This window comes from Strix uralensis, chromosome 1, assembly GCF_047716275.1.
Source record: "Strix uralensis isolate ZFMK-TIS-50842 chromosome 1, bStrUra1, whole genome shotgun sequence".
NCBI classification, from domain to species: Eukaryota; Metazoa; Chordata; class Aves; order Strigiformes; family Strigidae; genus Strix; species Strix uralensis.
In genome coordinates, this window is record NC_133972.1 from 124,922,309 (window position 1) to 124,943,328 (window position 21,020).

Below are 21,020 nucleotides of genomic sequence, written 5' to 3' on the forward strand. Positions count from 1 at the left end.
TGATTGATATGTGAGAAATGGTAGTCAAAGGACAAAAATCCTTTAGTGATAGGAGCTGCCAAGAAATAGTTGAACCAAAGTAATATGTAATCATGAAAAACATTAACATGTACAATAAATATGTAATAGTATGAAGTAAGTTTAGCACATTTCTCAGAAGTTAGAATTAAACAACTGTAGTATCTGGCTTACTCTCCTATCAAGGGTCAAGAAACCATTCGCTTTTCTCTGTCATTTTTTGAATCTCTCTTTCTTTCTATGGCTATCCTCAGGCAGTAAACAGTAACAAAGCACTTTTATTAGTGAATATGTCCACTTCAAGAAACATGTTATTGAACTAGCCTTTTTGATCCTTTCTTGGATCTTTGGCCCTTGTAGAGGGAATGAAACCAAAAAGGTGCTGGGCTACCAGCTCTGGAGTTAGATATTATGGGAGTCATCTGACCCCAAGGAAATGCCTGGTCTTCAGGCGCAAATGAATGCTGACAGTATAGCAAAAATTGGCAAAATAAACAAATTATCTCCCTCAAGTAATTAATATGATTGCCTTAAGTGGATACTAGTCCATGTGAATTAGCCTTTAAAATACCAAGATTAACCTCTAACTTTCAAGAAAGTCAATTATTTGTAGCATGGCATTGGTCATCACAGACTAATCTTTGCTTAAATTGACTCCCGACTGTCATTCAATTATGTTTTATTTACGACATATTAATGCCAGCTACACAATATGCATATTTTGGTAGCTGGAGAGTCAAGGCTGACTCTACTTGCTTAGAATACCTTGAACCCACCCGTCAGTCACAGCATCTGGCAGTTTTATCTGCATTATATTTATATGTACATCAGTCCTAAACCTGATGCCAATAGAGTTTCGTTATATTGCATGATCAATCATAACTTAAGAGGTAGCACACCTCAACTATTTGCAGATTAATTCTACCAGAAAGAAATTTCTGCTCAAAGGTTAAATAAATCATGAAGTATTTATACCTCACTGCAACTACCTCAGCCTACATAAGCCCAGTCTCATCTGCCTGTTCATCTTCAAAATAGACACATTGAAGTGAAAAATTGTAACAGAAAAGAAGCAGGGTGAAATTAATTTCGCCATCTGTAAGAGGATAAAGCAAATTTTTAAAAAATCCAATAAGCAAAATAATCATGTCCATATTATTTCTTATATTTCACATATACTTTGTGTTGCCCCCTCCAATCCAATGAAACGAATTTGAAAATCGGGCAAAACCAGGTTTTTTTGAGAGACATTTATCATCTCCTTCTCTCTGCTATCAGCCCCAAGACCACAATACCAAATCACTGACATAAGATCATACAGATGAAGAAGAAAAATCATCAAATAATTCTTGTAAAAGTACTTTTGTTTTACATTTTGTTGCTTCATTGGATATCATTTAATGAGGCCAGTCAGCCAACTCACTCTAATGATTTTGCTCCTACAAGTAGTTTCTTTAGTGATTAGGAGTCTATTCATATCAAATGGACTTTATTATTGCATTAATAATTCAGCAACTCTCACAGCAAAAGAGTAAAAACAGAGAAAAATGCATCCAAGTAAATATCAGTCCCTCTACCAACCTGCCTGCCCTGTTTCTTTCCCTCCCATCACAGAACATGACAGATTTGTTTCTTCCCCAGTGTCAGTATTTTACATATTCGACGATCTCTTAGAGGACTGCTAGTAGGCAGAAAAGGTTATACATCTTGAGGATCTTCTATGGAAATTTCAGTTTCTAAAGAAAACAAATTTCTATCGCCTTTATTAATAACTGTTCTGTGGAGCTGCTCAGCCTGAGTGTTTTTAAATAGCTTATAAATCAAGACGAAGTTCATGAAAAGTCTTGATTCTTTGGCCCTACATCAAGAACAGAGCTGCAGATCTTTCTGGAAAGCGTACCATAATTCTTGACTGCAATTACAGAATCATCTTAAAGCAATGACATTTAATGAATTATGTACATAACATGTTTAAAGTAATAGGCTGCATTTTACACACAATTCAAGTGTCATGACCTGTGTCAACAGATTGTAGCCCATTAGTTCTCAGCAGTGGACAAGGCATACTGTGCATTAATGAATCTTTAATGACAGCAAGAAACAGCCAGAAACAAACAAAAATAAAATTAATGCATCTACATGAGTTCCCTTCATTTATCTTGCCATGCTTCACTTGAAAAGTGTACTGTAACACTTTAATATACTGTAATATGTTTTTTTGAATACAATAACATTATTGCAACACAGATACCACTGCATTATTTGGCTACTAAATGTTTTTCCAGGAATAAAGAAATAATTTTGCATAGATTAGCAGAGCAAAAGCTTTTGCTAACTAAAGCCCCTTCATCAATTGCCACTGTTGTGAGGCCAAAGTCAGGAAGAATAAATTTGAAAAGTAACAGGGCTCAAGGATATTTGGTGGAAGAAACCAAATGCTTCCATGACTAGTAGCCATCCATTAATGAAAGAGCTACAGTTTTTCCGACTCCACTCTTGTCTCCAAAGACCTCTACAAAGGACAAAAAAAAGGACAAAGCCAGTGGCCTTCTCCCTGCCAATCCCAATCAGTAAAAGTTTTTTGGCATTCTACTATTTGTGTCCTTCATGAGCATGGACTTGACATTGTGCCCCCTCCAGGGGAGTAGCTGATCCTCCCATGAAGTTTGTATGGTGCGCATGCTGCTCTATTTTCATTCTCACTGAAATCCTGCCAAGAGTGGCCACAGTGGACAGCTTCCTGAGCAAACAAGAATTGTGGGAATCATGCTGCAACTCACAGCTACGCAGAAAAAACACTGCACATCTCAGTAAATGGGTGTCTTCACTGGAGATCCATGGCTCCCATCCTAACCCAAGAAAGCAAGACCTTTGTTCACATTAAGGCTTGCACAGACGCATATTTGGGAACCATCAACAGCTGCATGACAGCAGGAACGTACTTTTCTTTTTAAACATAACATTATCTCCTATCTATACCATTCTCTGAAAACACAGTATGGTTAAGCAAAGTCAAAGTAACCTCTCAGGGCACATACCGGTGACCAACAGAAAAACTATGAGGTTTTGTCAACAATTCAGAAACAACTGTGTTGCTTTCTCATCCTGGGGTTTGTCTGCTCTTTCTAAAAATTTAAGCAAGAATATCAAAGTATGATCAAAGGTCAGAGAGAAAACTGCCTTTCTACACAATGTTTACTACATTTATTATTTCCTATTAGACATATTTTTTTTCCTTAACAGAGCTATTTTGTGGATGAATGGTGAAGCATCAGGCACTGATACTTTTCCCATTTCTATTTAACACAACTGAGTGCTTCCAGCTGCAGCTAACGGAACTCACACACCACATCTCCCTAGTTGATCATAATCAAAAACAGAAGTCCCCAAACCCTCTTTTCTCTTGAAAATAATTTATGAAGAGGCAATATGCACATACCTAGGGCACAACTGCATACCTCTAAACAATCCCAAATTCACTTGAGCTGTTTCTAAGTACATGCTTGTATGAAGCCTAGATTATAATATATCTGTAGCAGAAAATACTACAAACCTTTAACAGCTTCTTCCTCCATCTATGCCCTTACACATGTACATACAGCTGGGCAAGTTCTTCTACTGCTAGATTATAACTGGTACTGAAATGACCTGCTCCATTCCATTCATATTAAATATAAATCAGTTAACACCTCCTCTTCCTTCACCTGGCATTTGCTCACACTGAAATTTAATATTGATTCTGATAATTCTTAACCTTAGGCTGCTGATCTTCAGTTACTTTTCTGGATGTTTACTCAGTGTCCATGACATGCAGAAGACTTTCCCCAAGGTGCATGTCAAATCTTCTGGATATTAGGCCATCATTCATTAGGGCAATAAAATTCTTTGGCAGGAGAGAAGTTATCGCCTTGCTATCTCTGCTTCTCAAGAAACTCAATTTTGCAAAGCCCATGACTTTCTTTGAGTTTTCCCTCCACCCTGTTGTCTGCTTGGCTCACAGCAGGTTTCGTGCATGTGAACTGAATCCTTACAACCACTGCCTCAACACTAGTTACCCCATATCTCACTCCTGCCATTCCGGGAGCTTCTAAGCTTCACCATCCCTGAGCCAAAAAAAAAAAAAAAAAAGTGAAAAAGTAAATTTAAGTCAACTGTCTCTACATCTCTTTCCCTCTACTATTAGTTTGGAAAGGGCTAGCTTTGACCATGTCCTGCTTTTTTTCTTAGAATATTACAGAACTGTAAACTGGAAAATTATTATTAAATAGGTCATGTGAAGTCTTCAATCTTTGCTTAGCACCCTTAGTCACCTCAAGAAAAAAAAAAAAAAGGAAGATTTCTATCATTCCTCAGATATTTTGATAATTCATGTCATCATCCCTTGCAGATAGTGCTAAGTGTAGCTCATAGGAAGCTGGAGGATTAAGAGACAAAAACTGTGCCTACTCAGCCTGATTTTGCTAGAGCTATGCACTGAATTTCTGCCAGGACTGTGTGATAGAAAGCTGCATGGCCAACGTAAATAAAATCATTTGAACCAACAAAGCTGTGAGGGACAAATTGTATTTGCTAGCAGGTATCACACAGGTTTGTTAGAGGTCAATGATAGTCTTGGATTTTGTTACTGTGGGAAGGCTCTCAACGTGGTAAGGAAACCATCATTTTCAATGGAAACGAGTTGGACTGGAAGGAGTGGGAATTCTTAAAGAACTACTATAGGGGATAATATTTTCTAGGTTGCAAAATGCTGTTGCCACTTGCTGCCAACTAAGGCTTTCCAGGCAGTACAGGGAGCTGCTGCACATCTTGGCTAAATCAAGATCAAACCAATCAAAATCCAAACCAAATGGATGTGTGAGATATTTTATTCCCCATCACTTTACATCAAGTGAGGCTCATACATGGCTGAGAACAGTTTTATCCATATACAGGGCAAATCTTAAAATACAGCATATTTTGCAGTTTTTCTTGAGTAATGAATATTTATAATTTTACAAAAAAAGAAGCACCTTTAAGCTGATCTGGTCACTGACACTGACTCCGGATAGAAATTAACAAACTTTGGAAGGTTTTTTGATTTTGGGGTTTTTTTTGTTGGTTTTGGTTTTTAATCTGTTTAAACATAGCATTTGACAGTACCCTCTCCTTTGTTTCTGAAGCCAGTAACGTTCACTCCCACAGGTATAGCCACAAGGCTCAAGGTTGGAGAAGCTAAGAAGGAAAACACTGTATACTGATGTGACAGGAATCTTCCCAGTTTCAAACTGACAGTTATGAAATGCCTTTCACAGAAATACTGTAAAACTGTAGAAACATTATTTTTCTTTGAATACGTCATTACCATAAATACAACAAAAAATACAAAAAGGTATGAGAGACAGTTATCTGAGGCAGCAGGGACCCAAACTTGAAAGCCTAGCCAATCTTCATGGCGCCATGCTGTGATCGTTGCCTTTAAAAATAAAAAAGAACCAAAAATAAAACCAGTTTTTCTATGTTTAAAAAAGTTAAAGGAAATTTTCATCTTCCTTGAACGTTTTGCTCCAAGACATACATCACGTTTTTTCCAGGTAAATCATGCATGTCATCTGTAGCACATTCATCCCTTGTACACTGAAACGGTTCCCATTACTTGTAACCTGTCAGCCTCCTGATCTTTAAATGTTTATTTCACAGATGTTGCAAGATGATCAAGAATTATCCCTAATTTATATCAATAATCTGTTTACGGTAACACCAAATGAGTAAAATGGAAACAAAAAGACAGAAACAAAGGCTCTTGAGACTGAACACTAAAACAAGTCTCCCATATACACTGATCCCTATGTATACAAATAGCTTTCTGTGGTGAGAAGATACGTTTCTGTCTAAAATGCTTCTCCTACCAGCAGTCCCTACTCCCACATAAAGAAGGGAAATAAAGAGGATACTAAAAGTAAATATACATGTATACATATATGTATATACACACACTAAAAACAAATAGCAGAATTTCTGATTTAATTCTAGTAAGTAACCAAAGGTTTCCCTTGGAACGTTGCAGAGACCACACCACATGCTCTAACAGGACTGTTTGTAATCAAGCGACATATCAAAGCAGTTCAATACCTGACACAGAGGTAAGCAGCCTTAAATGTACTCCAGCCGCAACCACTTGCTATTCTGAACATATGCAGTGCACTTAAGGAAAATGGAACAAGTCAGGAACAGAGAAAGTTTTATCTCAAAGTTTTTCTACTGTTACTCCTAAATGATGGACCTACCAGGTAAAGATTACCTCTTCAGCCTTTTTGCTTTGTAAGGCTATGTGTGGCTCTTAAATGGTACTGCATCATATAATCAGTATACTGAAGAGACAGAACTGCAGAGCTTCATCACCTGAATGATCAGCTTTTAAGGAAAGGGCTCTCTGGAACTGATAAGGTGCTATGAATGGCAAGTTATTAAAATCAACAACAGTGGTGGACTATAACAGAAAACTGACCACTTCACTCAATGAAGCACATCTGTTAGAAAATTATACAAAAGTTGAATAGCTCATATTCTGTAAAAAACAGCGTATCTACTTAACAGAAAGAATGATTCCTAAGGGCTCCATGTAAAATCAAATTTACAAACATCACCTAAATGTTCTGCTCCAAGAATGTGAATAACCGTAAAACAGTGTGAAGACTACCTATACATGTTTCATATCCAAATCCAATTCAAAAGAGCATTTTGAAGACAGCGTGACTGACATTCACCCTTCCCAGGAAAGAGGACACCCCACTTCATAAGAGTTCCAATACCAAGCCAAAAAACTTTCCAGTGGTAGTTACAATAGATATTCTGGAGTTCAGTTACGTACCTACAGATATAAGAAAGCTACAGCAGCCTCTTTTGAAAGTCCTGTTTGAAAATAGGCAAGAAAGCATATGTTCAGGTGTCCTCAGTAAATTAAGTGCTACACTTTTCTAGAAGTAGACCTCTGTGGTCTAGGTATAAACAATATTGTGTAGATTTTTAAAAGCTTACACCTAATAATAAACAAAATGTCATCAGCTTCTGCTCAAACATGTTATTGAATATACAGCTGAGGAGAGCCCCCTCCCAAAATCCCATTTAGTTTCTTTTATACCACTGGAAGGTGGAAGCCAAATACCAAAGGATTAAAACATACTAGCAACTCAGAAATGCCCTTCCACAGTACCCTCAAAAAAACAGCATGGCAGGAATTTCTTTTAAAAAAAGAGGGTTTCTGAAATTAGACAAAATTTAGCTATGGGAATGATAAAAGTAAAATGAATGAGATGCAAGGTTGAGGGCTGCTAAATAGCCAGACCTAGGAAGAACATCCTCACAAACAGATAAATACAGCCTTGCATGTTATATGCTGCAATATAAAATTTTAATGTATTTTTCTTAAAGCTTCTGGGTTTTGCAACTGCTGAAGATAGGGCGAGACTCTACAATCACTAGCTCTGAAAACCATAATTTCTTATATCTAGCTTTTACTTGTGTTTTTAGATCATTATGGTTTGCCAGAGTACCTGTTTCTTAATAGAATTTTTTGTGCAAAGACAATTGTTTTCTCCCTACAGCTTGCACCCACTTAAAGGAGGGAAAAAAGAAAACTCATGTTATATGGTGAAATTCACCTAATAAAATCTTGTAGTATTTCTGGGACTTCAACAACTCTATTAACTGCTTACCAAGCAGCATTTACTGATCCTATTGAATCCTATCTTTTGTGCTTCAATCCAATAATGAGGCAGATTTAAAGAAAACCCAACTAAACAAAAACACTTCACACAGAGAAGACAGCATATTCTGACCAGAAGCATAAAACCTAAACACACCCAACCTCATTAGAACAGCCTCGTTAGTAGTTGGGCATTGTAAACCAGGAAGATTTGCTGGCTATACCAGTGGTGTTCTCCAGCAGTTAGCAAGACTCCCACAAACTACCCAAGACTTTGACAGCAGAAATATTTCAAGGTTACTAAAAGAAATAAATTATTCATGATTAATAACCATTATTGAGCAGTGTCCTTTTCTCCTTTATTTACAAACCTGGTTTCTACAAATATATTAGTTTAATGTATTTACTGAAGACTGTCTGGGAAAACTATGACTTCTGTGTGAACAGTTGCCTTTGCAATCCATTACATATGAACCGTCCTTTAAACCACATCAATATTGCTCCATTTAGGCAAGGTTTAAATAAAAATCAACCCACACAAGCAGCAAAGACTAAGTATTACCATGTGTGTGCACACATTCATTTGCTACAGAGTGTAAAGACAAGGAAGAAACATTCTCCATGGACTCAAAATATCTCACCAGATTACAAAAGGACCCAAAAGATCCCTTGGATTACCAAATCTGGCAAAGTGGGTGTTGTAATCCCACCTGTTTATGCCAAATAGTATGGATACAGCATGGATGGCTACAGCAACAGCAGACTAAATTGAGAAAGCTCATGCCAGTTCATGGAATTTCAAACTTTTCTTAAAATGGGTCTTTTATCTGAACTTTTATTCTGTTCTTCACAAAAACAAGTGCTGTGACCTGAGGAACGGGGATGAGGTCTGTGTGATGAAGCTACTCAGGATGCACAAAACTGCAGGAAGGCACACAGACTACAGAAGCGTGCCTGGGCACCCACAGGCTACTGCAAAACTGGTACCCTGCAAAGCGAGGAGAAAGCATGCAGAAAAACCCCAGTATCCTTAAGATGAGATACAAAGCTGCTGGGAAAGAAGAGGCAAACTTTCTCACCCTCAGGAACCAGAAATCTATATCAGGACAGAGGCAGTGCAGCCTTCTTCACATTAATTAGTGGTCATACTGCAGCCCATCAAACACCAAAGCAGTCCTTCGTAATCGTGCATTTACTAGGCATACTTCACAAAAAAGAATTACATAAACTTTAAGGGGAGAAAAAAACCAAAACCAAAACACAACAAAACCGCACACAACAAGCCCAGGACACAGATCTATTCACAAAGATATGCTCAGATTATTTTGTAGTAATCAGTCACACTAAATTGTATCAGCCCCCCCTCAAAAGAAGAGTTTTAAAGTACAAAATTAGAATCCCTAATTTAAAACTCCAATTCATATCTATAACATAGCAGGATTAAACTGCAAGTGTCCTTTGCACCTCACATCCCCTAATTCAGGTGATTCATGGTATAAAACTCAGTATCAACTCTGGAAGACCCAGTAGTTTTCTTCCCCTGTATAAGATTAACAGTTCTGGAAATTACTAAGCATGTAATAAACAGTAATTGCTTTTTAATCAGTGCCACAATATTTGATGCTTTCACTGAAGAATGCAAGAACTGTCAAGTAAAGCTGTAGGATTTAGTTGAATTCACATCAAGCTTCATTTATGTTTATGAATTTATATATAAGTGAATATATTTATATACGGAGAACTTGAAGTGCTCCATATATATTACATTATCAAGTTGATGTCAATGAAGTTTTCAGTCAGATAAAGTCTGCATGTGTCGACATTCATGTCTGACTGTTCTCGACAAGTCTGTTCCCCACTACTCCACTGAGGTGAACTGAAGACACCCAACAGAGGGGCTCTGCTACATCTAAGTAAGGATATATCATCCTGTCTTTATACACTCCATGCACAGAGCCAAAGCAAGAAACTCCCCTGTTCTCTCACTCTGCTAATGTCTCTGAAAAGCCATCAGAGAGGACCACCATGTAGCTAGCAGCTGTTTCTTAGACATCTCTAAATGAAAGGTTTTTTCTTTTTTAAGGTAAAGGGATGACAAATGTGATGAGAAATAATCTGATGAGTCCAAGCACAGTGGGAGGGAGCAGAAGACATGGCTGTGCTGAGAGACACATCCAGCTGCTGAGCCTGCGGGTGCATCTGAAGTAGACTGACAGGATGAAAGATTAGTGAAGGTGTTCCTGTTCTGGATAAATTTGAGGGATGAGGTAATTCTGCAAAAGTAAATCAGAAAAAAACATGCTTAGAGAAGATCAGGTCTAGAGGAAAATAAGACAAACGGGAGAATCAAATCACAGTTGAGATCTCAGAGATGTGAAAAGCAAGTAGAAAGAAAAGTCAAACTATGAAAGAAAAGTGGCATTAGGTCTAGTGTGAAAAGTTAAGAACAGCAAGAAAGATAAAAGGTGGCAATGAGAATGGTCAGTATAAAAGTAAATAGTCTGACTTTAATACACTAGCATAGACGAATACTAATAAGGAACAGGGCATTACCTTAAATTTTCCAATTCCCCACAAAATCTACATCTGATCGGGAATCATTTGCACCACAGCTAGGAGACTGTAAGAAATAAGTATGAACACTACAACCAACCATCTAGTAAAACATAGTATCTCTTCCAGTGGTGGTGATTTATAAATGCTGCAAGTCAGATATTCAGAGGAATGGGGAGGTAAGAAGCAGCACCTCACTGGTGCAAAACAGATACTTTCCTAAACTCAAACACAGCCAACTTTCCATCCTTCAGCAACCAAATGCAAACATGAATGCTGTAGGTCTTGAGCAGGGCACTGTGGAAGATAAAAACAGTTCTGCCTACAACACTTGTCTCTACAGGCTCATAGCATGGCAGTTGCGAAGCACAAGGCACACTTCCATTTCTTAATAGAACATCAAATCGCATGCTCAGCCACTGGCAGATTAAAACTAGCTGTCTTACAGCTGTGAAACTAGTGATACGATTAAAGGAGCCCATAAAATCCTTGTAAAGATACTTGTCAGTGTGGGATTCTTCAGACACAGCTGATCACCAAAAAACCCACAGTGCACAACACATGGCAATGTGAAAAAAACAGCAGAAGAGTGCAAAATGCCCATAACTAAAGTATATTGTGAATATGCAAATATGTTTTATTTCATATTGACTCTTAAGCAGCATACAGGGGGAGAACATTACAGAACTGAGCTGCAGAAGGTTTAGAGGAAATACAGGTGTTTGAAATAAAAAAGAATGGCTCTCTACATGTTAAATTGGAAGAAGAGGCAAGAGCAGACACAAAAAATTATTTTCCCTATGCTCTTTCAGACGTGCATGACCTAGCGACTGTAGAGAATGCCAAAATTCATTTTTTTGAATCTTGCTGAAGTTCTGTCACAACAGCAGTCCAGTGAGATAAAAGGGCACTCAACACTGCAGTCACACTTTAAGATCACTAACCATTCCGTTATTCTCTGATAGTTTCCATTTTATTACAGAAATTTTTTCACAACTTAGGTGTACAAGGAGAGAAGCCTCTCTCCTGAAAAAGATTATGACAATATATCAAGGAAAACGCCAAAGCAAGCATCTGGTTGCCCAAAAGAACACAGTATGTTCTAATTCACCCTTTATTATATTTTTTTCTGTTTCTTTTTAATGGTAGATAGATATAGACAAAAGAAAGAGGTGGAGGAAACAGTGAGAAATAGCAACAAGGAGCACTGCAAGGAAAGAAAGGTTCATTACAGCACAAGAAAAGATGCAAGGAATGTGAAGAATGTCAGCAAGTAAATAAATCAATAATCTACAGTCATCATCTACATTCCTGAACTACCTTGAAAGCAAGGATATCTGCCCTTAACATTCCTGACAACAGTAGATATTTTCAAGGAAGACTTCCCCCTGCAGCACACTGTTTCTGCCAGGACCCTTGTGTCGACAGCTGATTACAAGGGAGCCTGTACTACCGCTTCTTAACAGTTTTGTTAATACAAGCTTGTAAATACCTTGGACCAGCCTAGAAACATTAACAAGCTGAAATTAATGTTGAGATCATTGCACTTATTTAAAAAAAAAAACAACACAACAACCTCAAGGTCACTGTCAAATGATTGCAGGAATAACGCACTAGATTCCCCCCCTCACTACTGCTCTCTAAAACATCCAGAGCCTAGCAGCTCATACAGAATAAAAGCAGAGATCAATAAAGCCAGAAGTCTAATGTGGGTTTACAGATGTATTTTTTCAAAATGGTGTCAGCACTATAAAGTAAGAATTTTACAGAGGAAATGGAAGCGGAACAATAGAGACAAGGGGACTTCTCAAGAAGTTGGGAACATTCCATATTGTTAAGGTGGAAAAAAAATCCTAAAAAACAACCAACCAACACCAAACCCCTAAACTACCAAAACAAGTATACAACTAAAATCAAGGATATGCCATCAAGTAACATGGTACAACAGAAGTGGATCTGCAGAGCAAAACAGTGGGTGTTAAGGACCTTACTGACATCCACCCTACACACATTTCAGGGGGTGGGTTACTTCAGACTAACTCTACACTGGTCCTGTGAACTGAGCATCCACTAGAAGTTGAGACAAATAGCCTGGTTTAGTTTCATCCATAAAGGAATCTAGACCGACCTGTGGCACAAACCAAAATATGGCAAATGGGGACCAGAAATTCAACTCAAGTGTAACCCTGAGCCAATACTAACATAGATTTACCCAAAGTTGCAATATGACTCTGACGCTATATATAAAAAAAGTCTTGTAAATCCAGCACCTAACTCTGTCTCAAACAAGCAACAAAAAAAAGGGGACAGGATGATTCCACATGAGCATTGTTGCTTAAAAGACCACTTTTGCCTACAAGACACAGCAGTAAGTCTCAAAAAAACTGCTTTGCCACACAAAATATAATGTACAAAACCCACAGAAAATCGTCATACAGAATTATTTCTGAACTGGACTTGTTTGGCTTCACGCATACACAATATGCTTTTGCAACACTTGCTTTTGCAAATGAAGCTGATACAATACGATTAGGTAGCTGGGGGCATCTTTTCATGTGACTCAAGTAATTTCTTAATGCATATATGAAGCGTAGCAATTAAAACAAGTCTGTTTTCAATGCCATTCTGCACAGTACCAAATGGGGGAACTCTCCCCGGCTGTCCACATGTATACACAGACTTTACAGTCATCTTTTAAATAATGGGTGCAAAAAAAACCAAGAAGAGAAAACCTACTGTACCTGTATGTTGTTCTTCAATCCAAGCTTGCAGATACATGAAGAGGAGTAGACCAGCTACCCCAAATATCAGTACAGACACAAAAACTTGTCTTGGGTTCATGACCCTATCAGGGGGCTACTTTTCAGCTTTCAGAAGGACGCATGGCTCACTCTTCTGAAGTTTTCAGCATGCCTGCATCTTCTCCTGAAACTTCGACCTGGAATAACAAGAGATAGAGCTAGTTCTCGCGTTACATTTTTATTCTTCACCAGAGACTGTACAAACAGCATACTATATACAAGCTGGAGCTCTTACAAGCTATTACTTTCAATGCTTAGATTTCTGTTCATGATCTCAACAATCTTTCCAGCCCTGGATGAGTTCCAAGCAGAAGTGTTTCTCAAAGTGGCTGCAAAGACCATTCCACCTCCACACCGCCAGACATCTCCTGCTGCTGTAATGGAGGGAGGTGATGTCCCAGGCAAGACGCCCAGGTGTCACACCAGTATCCACTGCCCACCAACCATCACAGGTGAGAAGCTACAAGCAGCAGCTGGAGACCCCCCCCAGGTGGCTACCAGTCCTCTGCGATGAGTAGCTCAGTGCCTCTGCTTCTGCACCGTGTGACCTGGTGCGCCCGAGGAAGTCACCCCCATAACACAACTCTGCTCAGAGTGCCTTGGCATCGGTTCAGCCTACACTTTGGGGAGTCACACTCCGATGTTTACCCTCAGACATGAATCCAAGTTGAGTTTTGCAGGGTTAAGAAAGGTCAGCATAAGATGATATCGGTAATGCAGCAGAAAGGGAATTAACGGATCATCTTTTACTTGGCTATTTTGCAACATGGGAAGGACTTGTCAAGAACCCAATTCTTGCCACGAGGTTCAATGGAAATGAGATCAAATGTAAAACCTTACCAAAAAAATTACTCTCTTGCACAGCAGAGGGCCCAGAAAAGGAAAGTAATTTACCTGATACCCTGCATCTGCCACAAAGGCACCATAAAATTCAGTTTATAACAACAGAACATAGAAGACACTGTGGATGATAAAAAAGCCAACTCCTTAACCTGAATCAGAACACGTTCACTTTTGAAAGCACATTACTAGAAGCTGAAGAGCAGCTGTTGAAACTGGCCTGCACAGCAAAAGAAAAAGTGTTAAAATTCAACACAATGGACACCCTTGTAAGTGCATATCTGATAGAAGTGCCTGGTAAACTGCTGCAAAGAATGCAAAGAAAAACTCAAGCTTTTTAAAGAAGACAACCTACTGGAAAATATTTGAAAGAGAAATCTGTTAAAAGAACAGAGCTAAAGTACATGTACATTCAAATAAACAGAAAAAGAAAATTCAGGCATTTAACAGTTATTCTGAAATGTACAAGTACTGCATGTTCCACAAGTTTGTAATTTTAAATAACTCCTCACTGTTACATCTATAATCACTGAGTTTCTAAAAATAAACATACACATAAAGCTTAGCAGGAACTCCCATTAAAAATTGATGTTGAATGAACACACTATGTTAGAGACAAAAGATTTCAAGAACAACAAAACTGTATTCAGAACTTTACTGCATTTTTTCCCAATTCTGTGCTGTTAAAACCATACACTTCTCTGAAGCATAAACTTGCCTGCAGAAAATATAAACCAGGGTTTAAATATTAATCATTTTATATGTAATTGTTCTATAGCAGACAGATAGCTAGACATTAACAGAATGTAAATGTTCTGTCTGAAGTTTCTTTTGCATGGGTCATGAAGTATCTGGTTTGAACCTGGAAGACCCAAGAAAAGCGAGTAGGCGCTTTATTCCACCTAGTTCTTTCTGCCTTCATTCTGCGGAGGTGGAATTTCCTACATGCTATATACATGTACCTGTTTGCAGCTATTGTGATGATTCACAGGACTGGAAGGAAGCAGTGAAGATTGGGCAAAACCAAAGAAAACGCTTGGGAATTCTCTGTGAAATGTCTTGCGCGAGGGTGTGGGTAGTGGAGCCTCCAGCCAGCCAGCTCTTCACTAGCTGTTGTCACTTGCAATCTTCCGTACCTACACTAAAAGGTTTACTTAGGTCTTTGCACCTAACTTCAGTCCTGCAGCAAATGCACTGTTTGCATATTTTCAGAAATCACTCTGCTGACAAGCCAGAAGCTTCCCAGCATAACCAATGCTTCAAGAACCACTAGTCAAAGGACCAATGAATACAAACCTCTTCTGTTTTCCCCCAGACAAAAGCTGTGTTGTTCATGTAACAGGACACTGACAGCATCTGGATTAGAAAAAAAACCCAACAAATAAGTAAGACATGAAGGTCTGAGCGAGTATCTTTGAAAGAGATTAATTAAATTATAGGTACTAGAAAGCAGGAATCAGTTTCTTTTGGAAAAGTTGTTTGGGATTCATAACTTTCTCTTATAATAAAAAAGTGAGCAATCCAGACACACAGTAAATAGTGGCATGCTTCCAAATAAGCCTACTTTTGTGGTATTGTCACTTGTTTCCATCTCTGACTACACAACACTCTCGCATTTTAAGCTCTTCTTTCTGAAAACCAATGTCCTTGAGTGGGCAAGAAAAGCTTTCTCAGTCCACATGGATGATGCTGAAAGCAAAGCACTCCACACCACATCTCGAGGAACATTTCTGACACGTGTAGGCTGGCAGTGCTGCTCTATCCAGCAACTTGCTCTCATCATCCCTGACTGCCCAGCTCTTGCCACCACGAGGGCTCACACACCTGCACAGTAACATCCAGAAAGCTCATCCAGCTAAAAAACATTCCAGAAAGAAGAAATGGGACCTTACTGCCAAAGGAAGTCAGGAAACACTGGTTTAATCAAACTACAGCCCACAAAGGATGTACCCAAGGAATAGTGCAAATGTTTTTTTCTTTAGCAATACCAGCCATCGCATGCATCCATGACACATGATGGCATAGGATATACAGCTGACCTTGCCCAAATACCATCATGGTTGCATGCAGCACCATCTACAAGCCCTGTGTCATCACCTTTAGGATTCACAGTAAAATCAGGAGCTTCCAAGCAATTTAATCTGTGAATAAGAAAACAGATGTTTTTCTACTCAGGTAGTTTCAGTTTTGAGTAGATAGAAGTTCCTAAAAGGAAACAGCAGTTCAAGATACTTTGGGGTTTTTTTAAACTACCAAACACACCCTAAAGCCAATTTACTCCACCATCAGTCACTACAATTATCTTTGTATCAAGAGCTTTCATGCCGCTTGCTATTAGTTTAATGTATTTAAATTTAATTTATATGAAACTGTACTCTTTGTTTTTGTGTTGGCTAAGTTTTAAGATTAGTTTTAAACAACAGTAACATTAGTTTTAATTAAGACTACCTATTTTAGCAGAGGTTAAGACTCTAAACACATCAAACGCATCCAAAATCTGAAACGATTCTGCTACCTTACAAGATTTTTAAAGACTTTTCAGCTTGAATAGTTTAATTTATTTAACGTAGCGATTTGTAACCCACATATGAAAAAATGATAGCGACATTAAAAAAAGTCTGTGTCTACGAGTCTTCTAGTAGAACTTGAAAAATGGCTGCACAACACTGACAAACCTTTAATATTAAAAAGAAATGGTCATGGGTAACACTCTCTAGCATCCTGGCAAAGAGGAAATACCTGCAAATATTCTTTAATCAAGATGAATGCTCTCCTGTGGCTGTGAAGGTAGAGCCAACAAGCAATTACTTTCAACATAAGTATTTTCAAAAGAGATCAGCTGTATACAGACAGAGGTTCAGCATCCCTAGTTAAGCTGTAAATCTTTCTTTGCTCCGAGTCCTGGGCAACGTGGCTCCACTGGGTGATAGCTTGACCATCCTGTTGGATAGGATGCTTGCTACAGTGAAACTAATGTAGCCTAAGAAACTGCTGTGTCCTTCTCACCTATGTTGAACTTAATTTTTTTCTTTAGCCCAACCTCCCCCCATCTCTTTAGGAATCATGTACCCCCATGTCCCATCCGTTTCAACTCAAGCCTTCACAGAAAATGTCATAGTGACGCATGCACTCCAAAATTTCAAGTTCTTTTGAGTATTGGAGAGAGATTGCTATGTATTGTTCTTATCCATCATGGAGAAACAGTTAATCTGGCAGACAAAACCACAACGTGCCTTAGATGACAACACAGACCTCTTTGCAGCAAAAATTTAGAAACTTGACAAGTTTATAATCATTCACTTCCAAGGCCAAGTTGTTTAATACCATTGTCAAACTTGAGAGTTTCAGGAACCTTCATTCCACTAATGTAAAATCCTTGCATTTTTCCCACTGTGCTTTGGGTCCAGTTCAAAGAGGCAGATTCTTGTACAGGGCCAACACAAGCAATTGAAATAGCACAGCCACCCAAAAATGGTGAAGAGTGCATCTCCTGCTTTTGGCATGATTCCTCATTTTGTATGTTGTCCACCTTTCTCCTCCTGGCTGAGGAGAAGTACCTCAGCAGCTGAGGAGAGGCACCTCCAGCTCTCAGGTACCATTTCTGGCTTCTTCCTATTCCAGACCACACAAAACCAATGGCATCTGGTCACAGTATGTTTGGCTAACTTAAGATTTCCTTGCCATGACTACCCTCACCATCACCAGTTCCAAAATCAAAAACATACAAAAGCAAACCATTAGAATGCCTCAAACTATTTAGAAACCCTTCTTTTTCATTCCCCTTTACCTTTTTTCCTTCACCTGAAAGAAAAAGATGATCAAGATGAGTGGTTAGCCAGTAGAATACTGATTAAAAAAACAGATTCTCTTTATAATGGTCAAAGCATTCATATTACTGTGGGTTACCACAAATTCCCACCCACTCAGCATCTCCTCAGACACAACTGAATTAATGAAAGTTAAATGAGGAAAAGACACAGAAAGCTACTGCAACCCCACACAATATTTTTCTTCCCTCCTTCCTTCCTTACCCCAAGCAGCAATACCTTTTCTGCTGCCTCCACTGGAGTATCACAGCAAGAAAATTTTGCACTGAGGAATGTTCTGCTGGACACTGACCCAGGCTACATTCAGCTCTGTGAGTGGAAGGAGGCAAGGATACCTTCTCACTTCAACGCTCCCCCTCCTCCCTCACTTCTCATCTGTTAGCTTGTGTCCTACTTCACGCGTAGGTGATCCTCCAGGATCACCTTTCCACTGTCCACATCTCAACTTTCTGGCTTCACAACAGCTAGCGCAAGGCACAGCTCCAGCTCTTAACAATGCTTGCACAGTTCCTCATATCAGGCAGTGCTACTCTTCATTCTGGTTTATTCCAATGGTTGCTAGAAAAAAAAAAAACAAACAGTATTTGCTATTTTCTCTTTCTGGCAAGTTATGCTGAGTATTATGGTTGGGTGAAGTCAAAGTCCTTACAGTAATTTGAATTAAGTGCATAACCAGATCAAGATAACCAGACTCAGTGCTGCTGAGAAAGTTTGTAGAAATGAAAAAATTAAAAAAACCCAACCCAAACCAAACTTCCCATAATGTAGCCCTTCCTGTCCATAGGCATCTACTGGGGGCAGTGGGGGGTGGGGGATGGTTAACAATCTGGCAGGCCTCGCTACAGGGGCTGAGTACAGACAGGGCAGTGCAGTGATGAGTTTTTCTCTCACCCCATGACAGCCAGTATTTCAGTACCTGTGCGAAAGAGGGAGATACCCAGCATCCAAGCCCACTACTACATCAGTCCTGCTGACACCTCAGCAACTTCTTCACCTGAAGAGCTACGTGTAAGAAGGTTGTGTCAAAGTGTAACTGAAGACACCATCTGGCCTGCACAACTTTTTATCACTGGCAATAACGGAAGATTACTACCTACCAACCTTGCAAATTGAGTCAAGAGAATTTTGTTAGAGTTCCATGAGTCAAAAATAATGAAATATTTTGTATGAAATACGTAGGTATTTCTTTTCAAAGGAGGGAGCTGTTTAAACAAAGTGAGCATCCTTCACTCACCCACTGCAAATCCTGAAACAATAAAGCCCCTTTAAAAAAACCAGAGCTTAAAAATTTCAAATTTCAAGAGTAGTCAGGAAATTCCAAACATCAACATCACCAAAGTAACTTCCCACCCAGCCAAGTTGCACATATTTAACATTTTTCTACTTCACTCTCCCTTGTTACATAGCAGACCACAATGTTGTTATAGCAATTATGTTTTGTTATTAATGCACTTTATAGCATACAACATGTTATACAAAATTAATAATGTGGCAAAGAAAATATGGTTTGCATTTGATTTGGCCATTTTAATCTATTAAAGTCACTAGTTCATTATCCCTTCAATATATTTCCAAACAAAAAACTTCTCTTAATGAAGCAATGGTTGTAAACAAGACTCATTTTAGTAAAGAAGCACATATTCATTGCTGATGCCATTAAATCTTTCCATAGGAACTGTACTAGGGGACTGAAAGCAGTCCATAGCACTTGCACTGCTTCTGAGAACATGTACCAATACAACCTCTTACCTGGTCCTGCTCCTCAAACATATATCCTATTGACTTTCATTCAGACCGTATTAGTTTAAATCCACACAGCAACCCTCAGCCACTTGTAGATTAATTTAAAGCTGCAGTTCTAGTAATTATTCTTTATGAAGAAACAAACAAAAGCTATGATTGTGTTAACCATAGATAAATGCAGAGTTAACCTATATACTCGTGGGTAGGACAACACAGCATCATGAAAAGTTTCACTTACTTAAATGAGAACAGAGAAGACACTCCAGCACTGAAAGTGGTGGGTTTGGAACTTCCCAAGAGTTTCATTCTACAGCTGCAGGGCACCTCACTTCAAAAAGGAAAAAGCATTATTATGCTTCATTACAGCTCCCAGTCAGGACTGGGGGACCCTACTGCACCTCAGCAAAGACAGGTTTGACATGCTTAGCTCTTACCTGCCTGAAGCACTGCTTGAAGTCAGCGAGCAGTCCCATGCAAGTCACCTGGATTTGGGGAAGTTAAACAGAAACAGGGCTCACGAGACAGCAACTTGATGGCTCTCAATCTTCTTGCAGGATTGGAGGTGGACTTTCTTCGCCCTCTTAGGATAGGGGAGATTAGAAAAAGGACTGTGTCAAAGCAAGATCTTCCTTTTTTTAAACTGGTGAAATTACAGGATCTTGTTTATTGACTGCAGTGAACCGAAGTGTTATCAGCATGCCAAGTAGACTTGCCGTCTGCCCCAATCATTCACTCTACTGCTTGAAAACGCACAGGCAATATTAACCAATTTTTTTGATTTTGGAGACGTGCCCTGAATTCCCGATTCCCGTCGTGTGACGGTGGGGGGCTGTGGGGGGGGCTCTGAGGAGTCAGCAGAAAAGTTGGTCGGTCTGCGGAGCGCTGCCTGGCGCGGTGCCGCAGCGGGGGGCTCACACTCCCCTCAACTTCGGGGGACGAGCCGCAGCCCGCCCTCTCCGAGGGGAGGCGGCCCTCGGCGGCCGGTCCCGGGGCGGGGGGGAGGGAGGGGAGCCCCCTTTCCACGGCCGGGGCGGTCGAAGCAGGGGCTCGCCTCGGGGCACCCCCGCCTCCTCCGGGCGGTCCGCGATAAACGTACCGAGGCGGCCGCGCTGCCTCCGCTGCCTCCTCCCGCTCCCGCCGGTGAAACTCCCGGCGCCCCGGGGCTGGGCGGTGCCGGCGGGGAGCCGCGGCTTGCGGGGCCGGGGAGGAAACCTCGCAGCAACACCCCCCCCCCCCCGCCGCGGGTGAGGGCCCCCGCGGCAGCCCCTCACCTGCCCGCCGCTCCCGGGAGGCGCTGACACACAAACTTTCACCGCAAAACTTTGGGGCCGGGCGGGCTGGGGAGGGGCCCCCGCCTGAACGGGGGATCCCCCCCCGGTGCCGGGCGGGTGGGTCCCTGCGGGGGCAGGTAAACACAGCGCCCGCCGTCCCGCCCGCCCCGCCGTGTCCCTGCGCGGAGAGCTGCGCTGCGCGCCCGCCCCTCCTGCCGCTGCGCGCCCCAGAGACCAAGCGCTCTGCTCGCAGGTTTTGTTTGCGGTGACACACCCGGAGGTAGGT

At 40.2% G+C, this 21,020-nt stretch overlaps 1 protein-coding gene across 5 annotated transcripts in view; it reads right to left on the reverse strand.

Moving 5' to 3' along the window:
• The window catches only part of CHST9 (carbohydrate sulfotransferase 9), a 92,367-nt gene extending 71,548 nt beyond the window's left edge, over positions 1-20,819 (reverse strand). Inside the window, exons 1-5 of one of the 5 annotated variants that reach the window (XM_074880030.1) lie at positions 20,735-20,819; positions 19,898-20,043; positions 19,702-19,791; positions 15,190-15,249; positions 12,994-13,190 (exon numbers count right to left, since the gene is read on the reverse strand). In XM_074880030.1, coding sequence (XP_074736131.1) covers positions 12,994-13,093 — 100 coding nt within the window. In that variant the 5' untranslated portion in view covers positions 13,094-13,190; positions 15,190-15,249; positions 19,702-19,791; positions 19,898-20,043; positions 20,735-20,819. The other 4 variants (XM_074880040.1, XM_074880050.1, XM_074880070.1 and 1 more) reach the window with 4 other exon arrangements.
• Between the last annotated feature and the right edge of the window lie 201 nt (positions 20,820-21,020).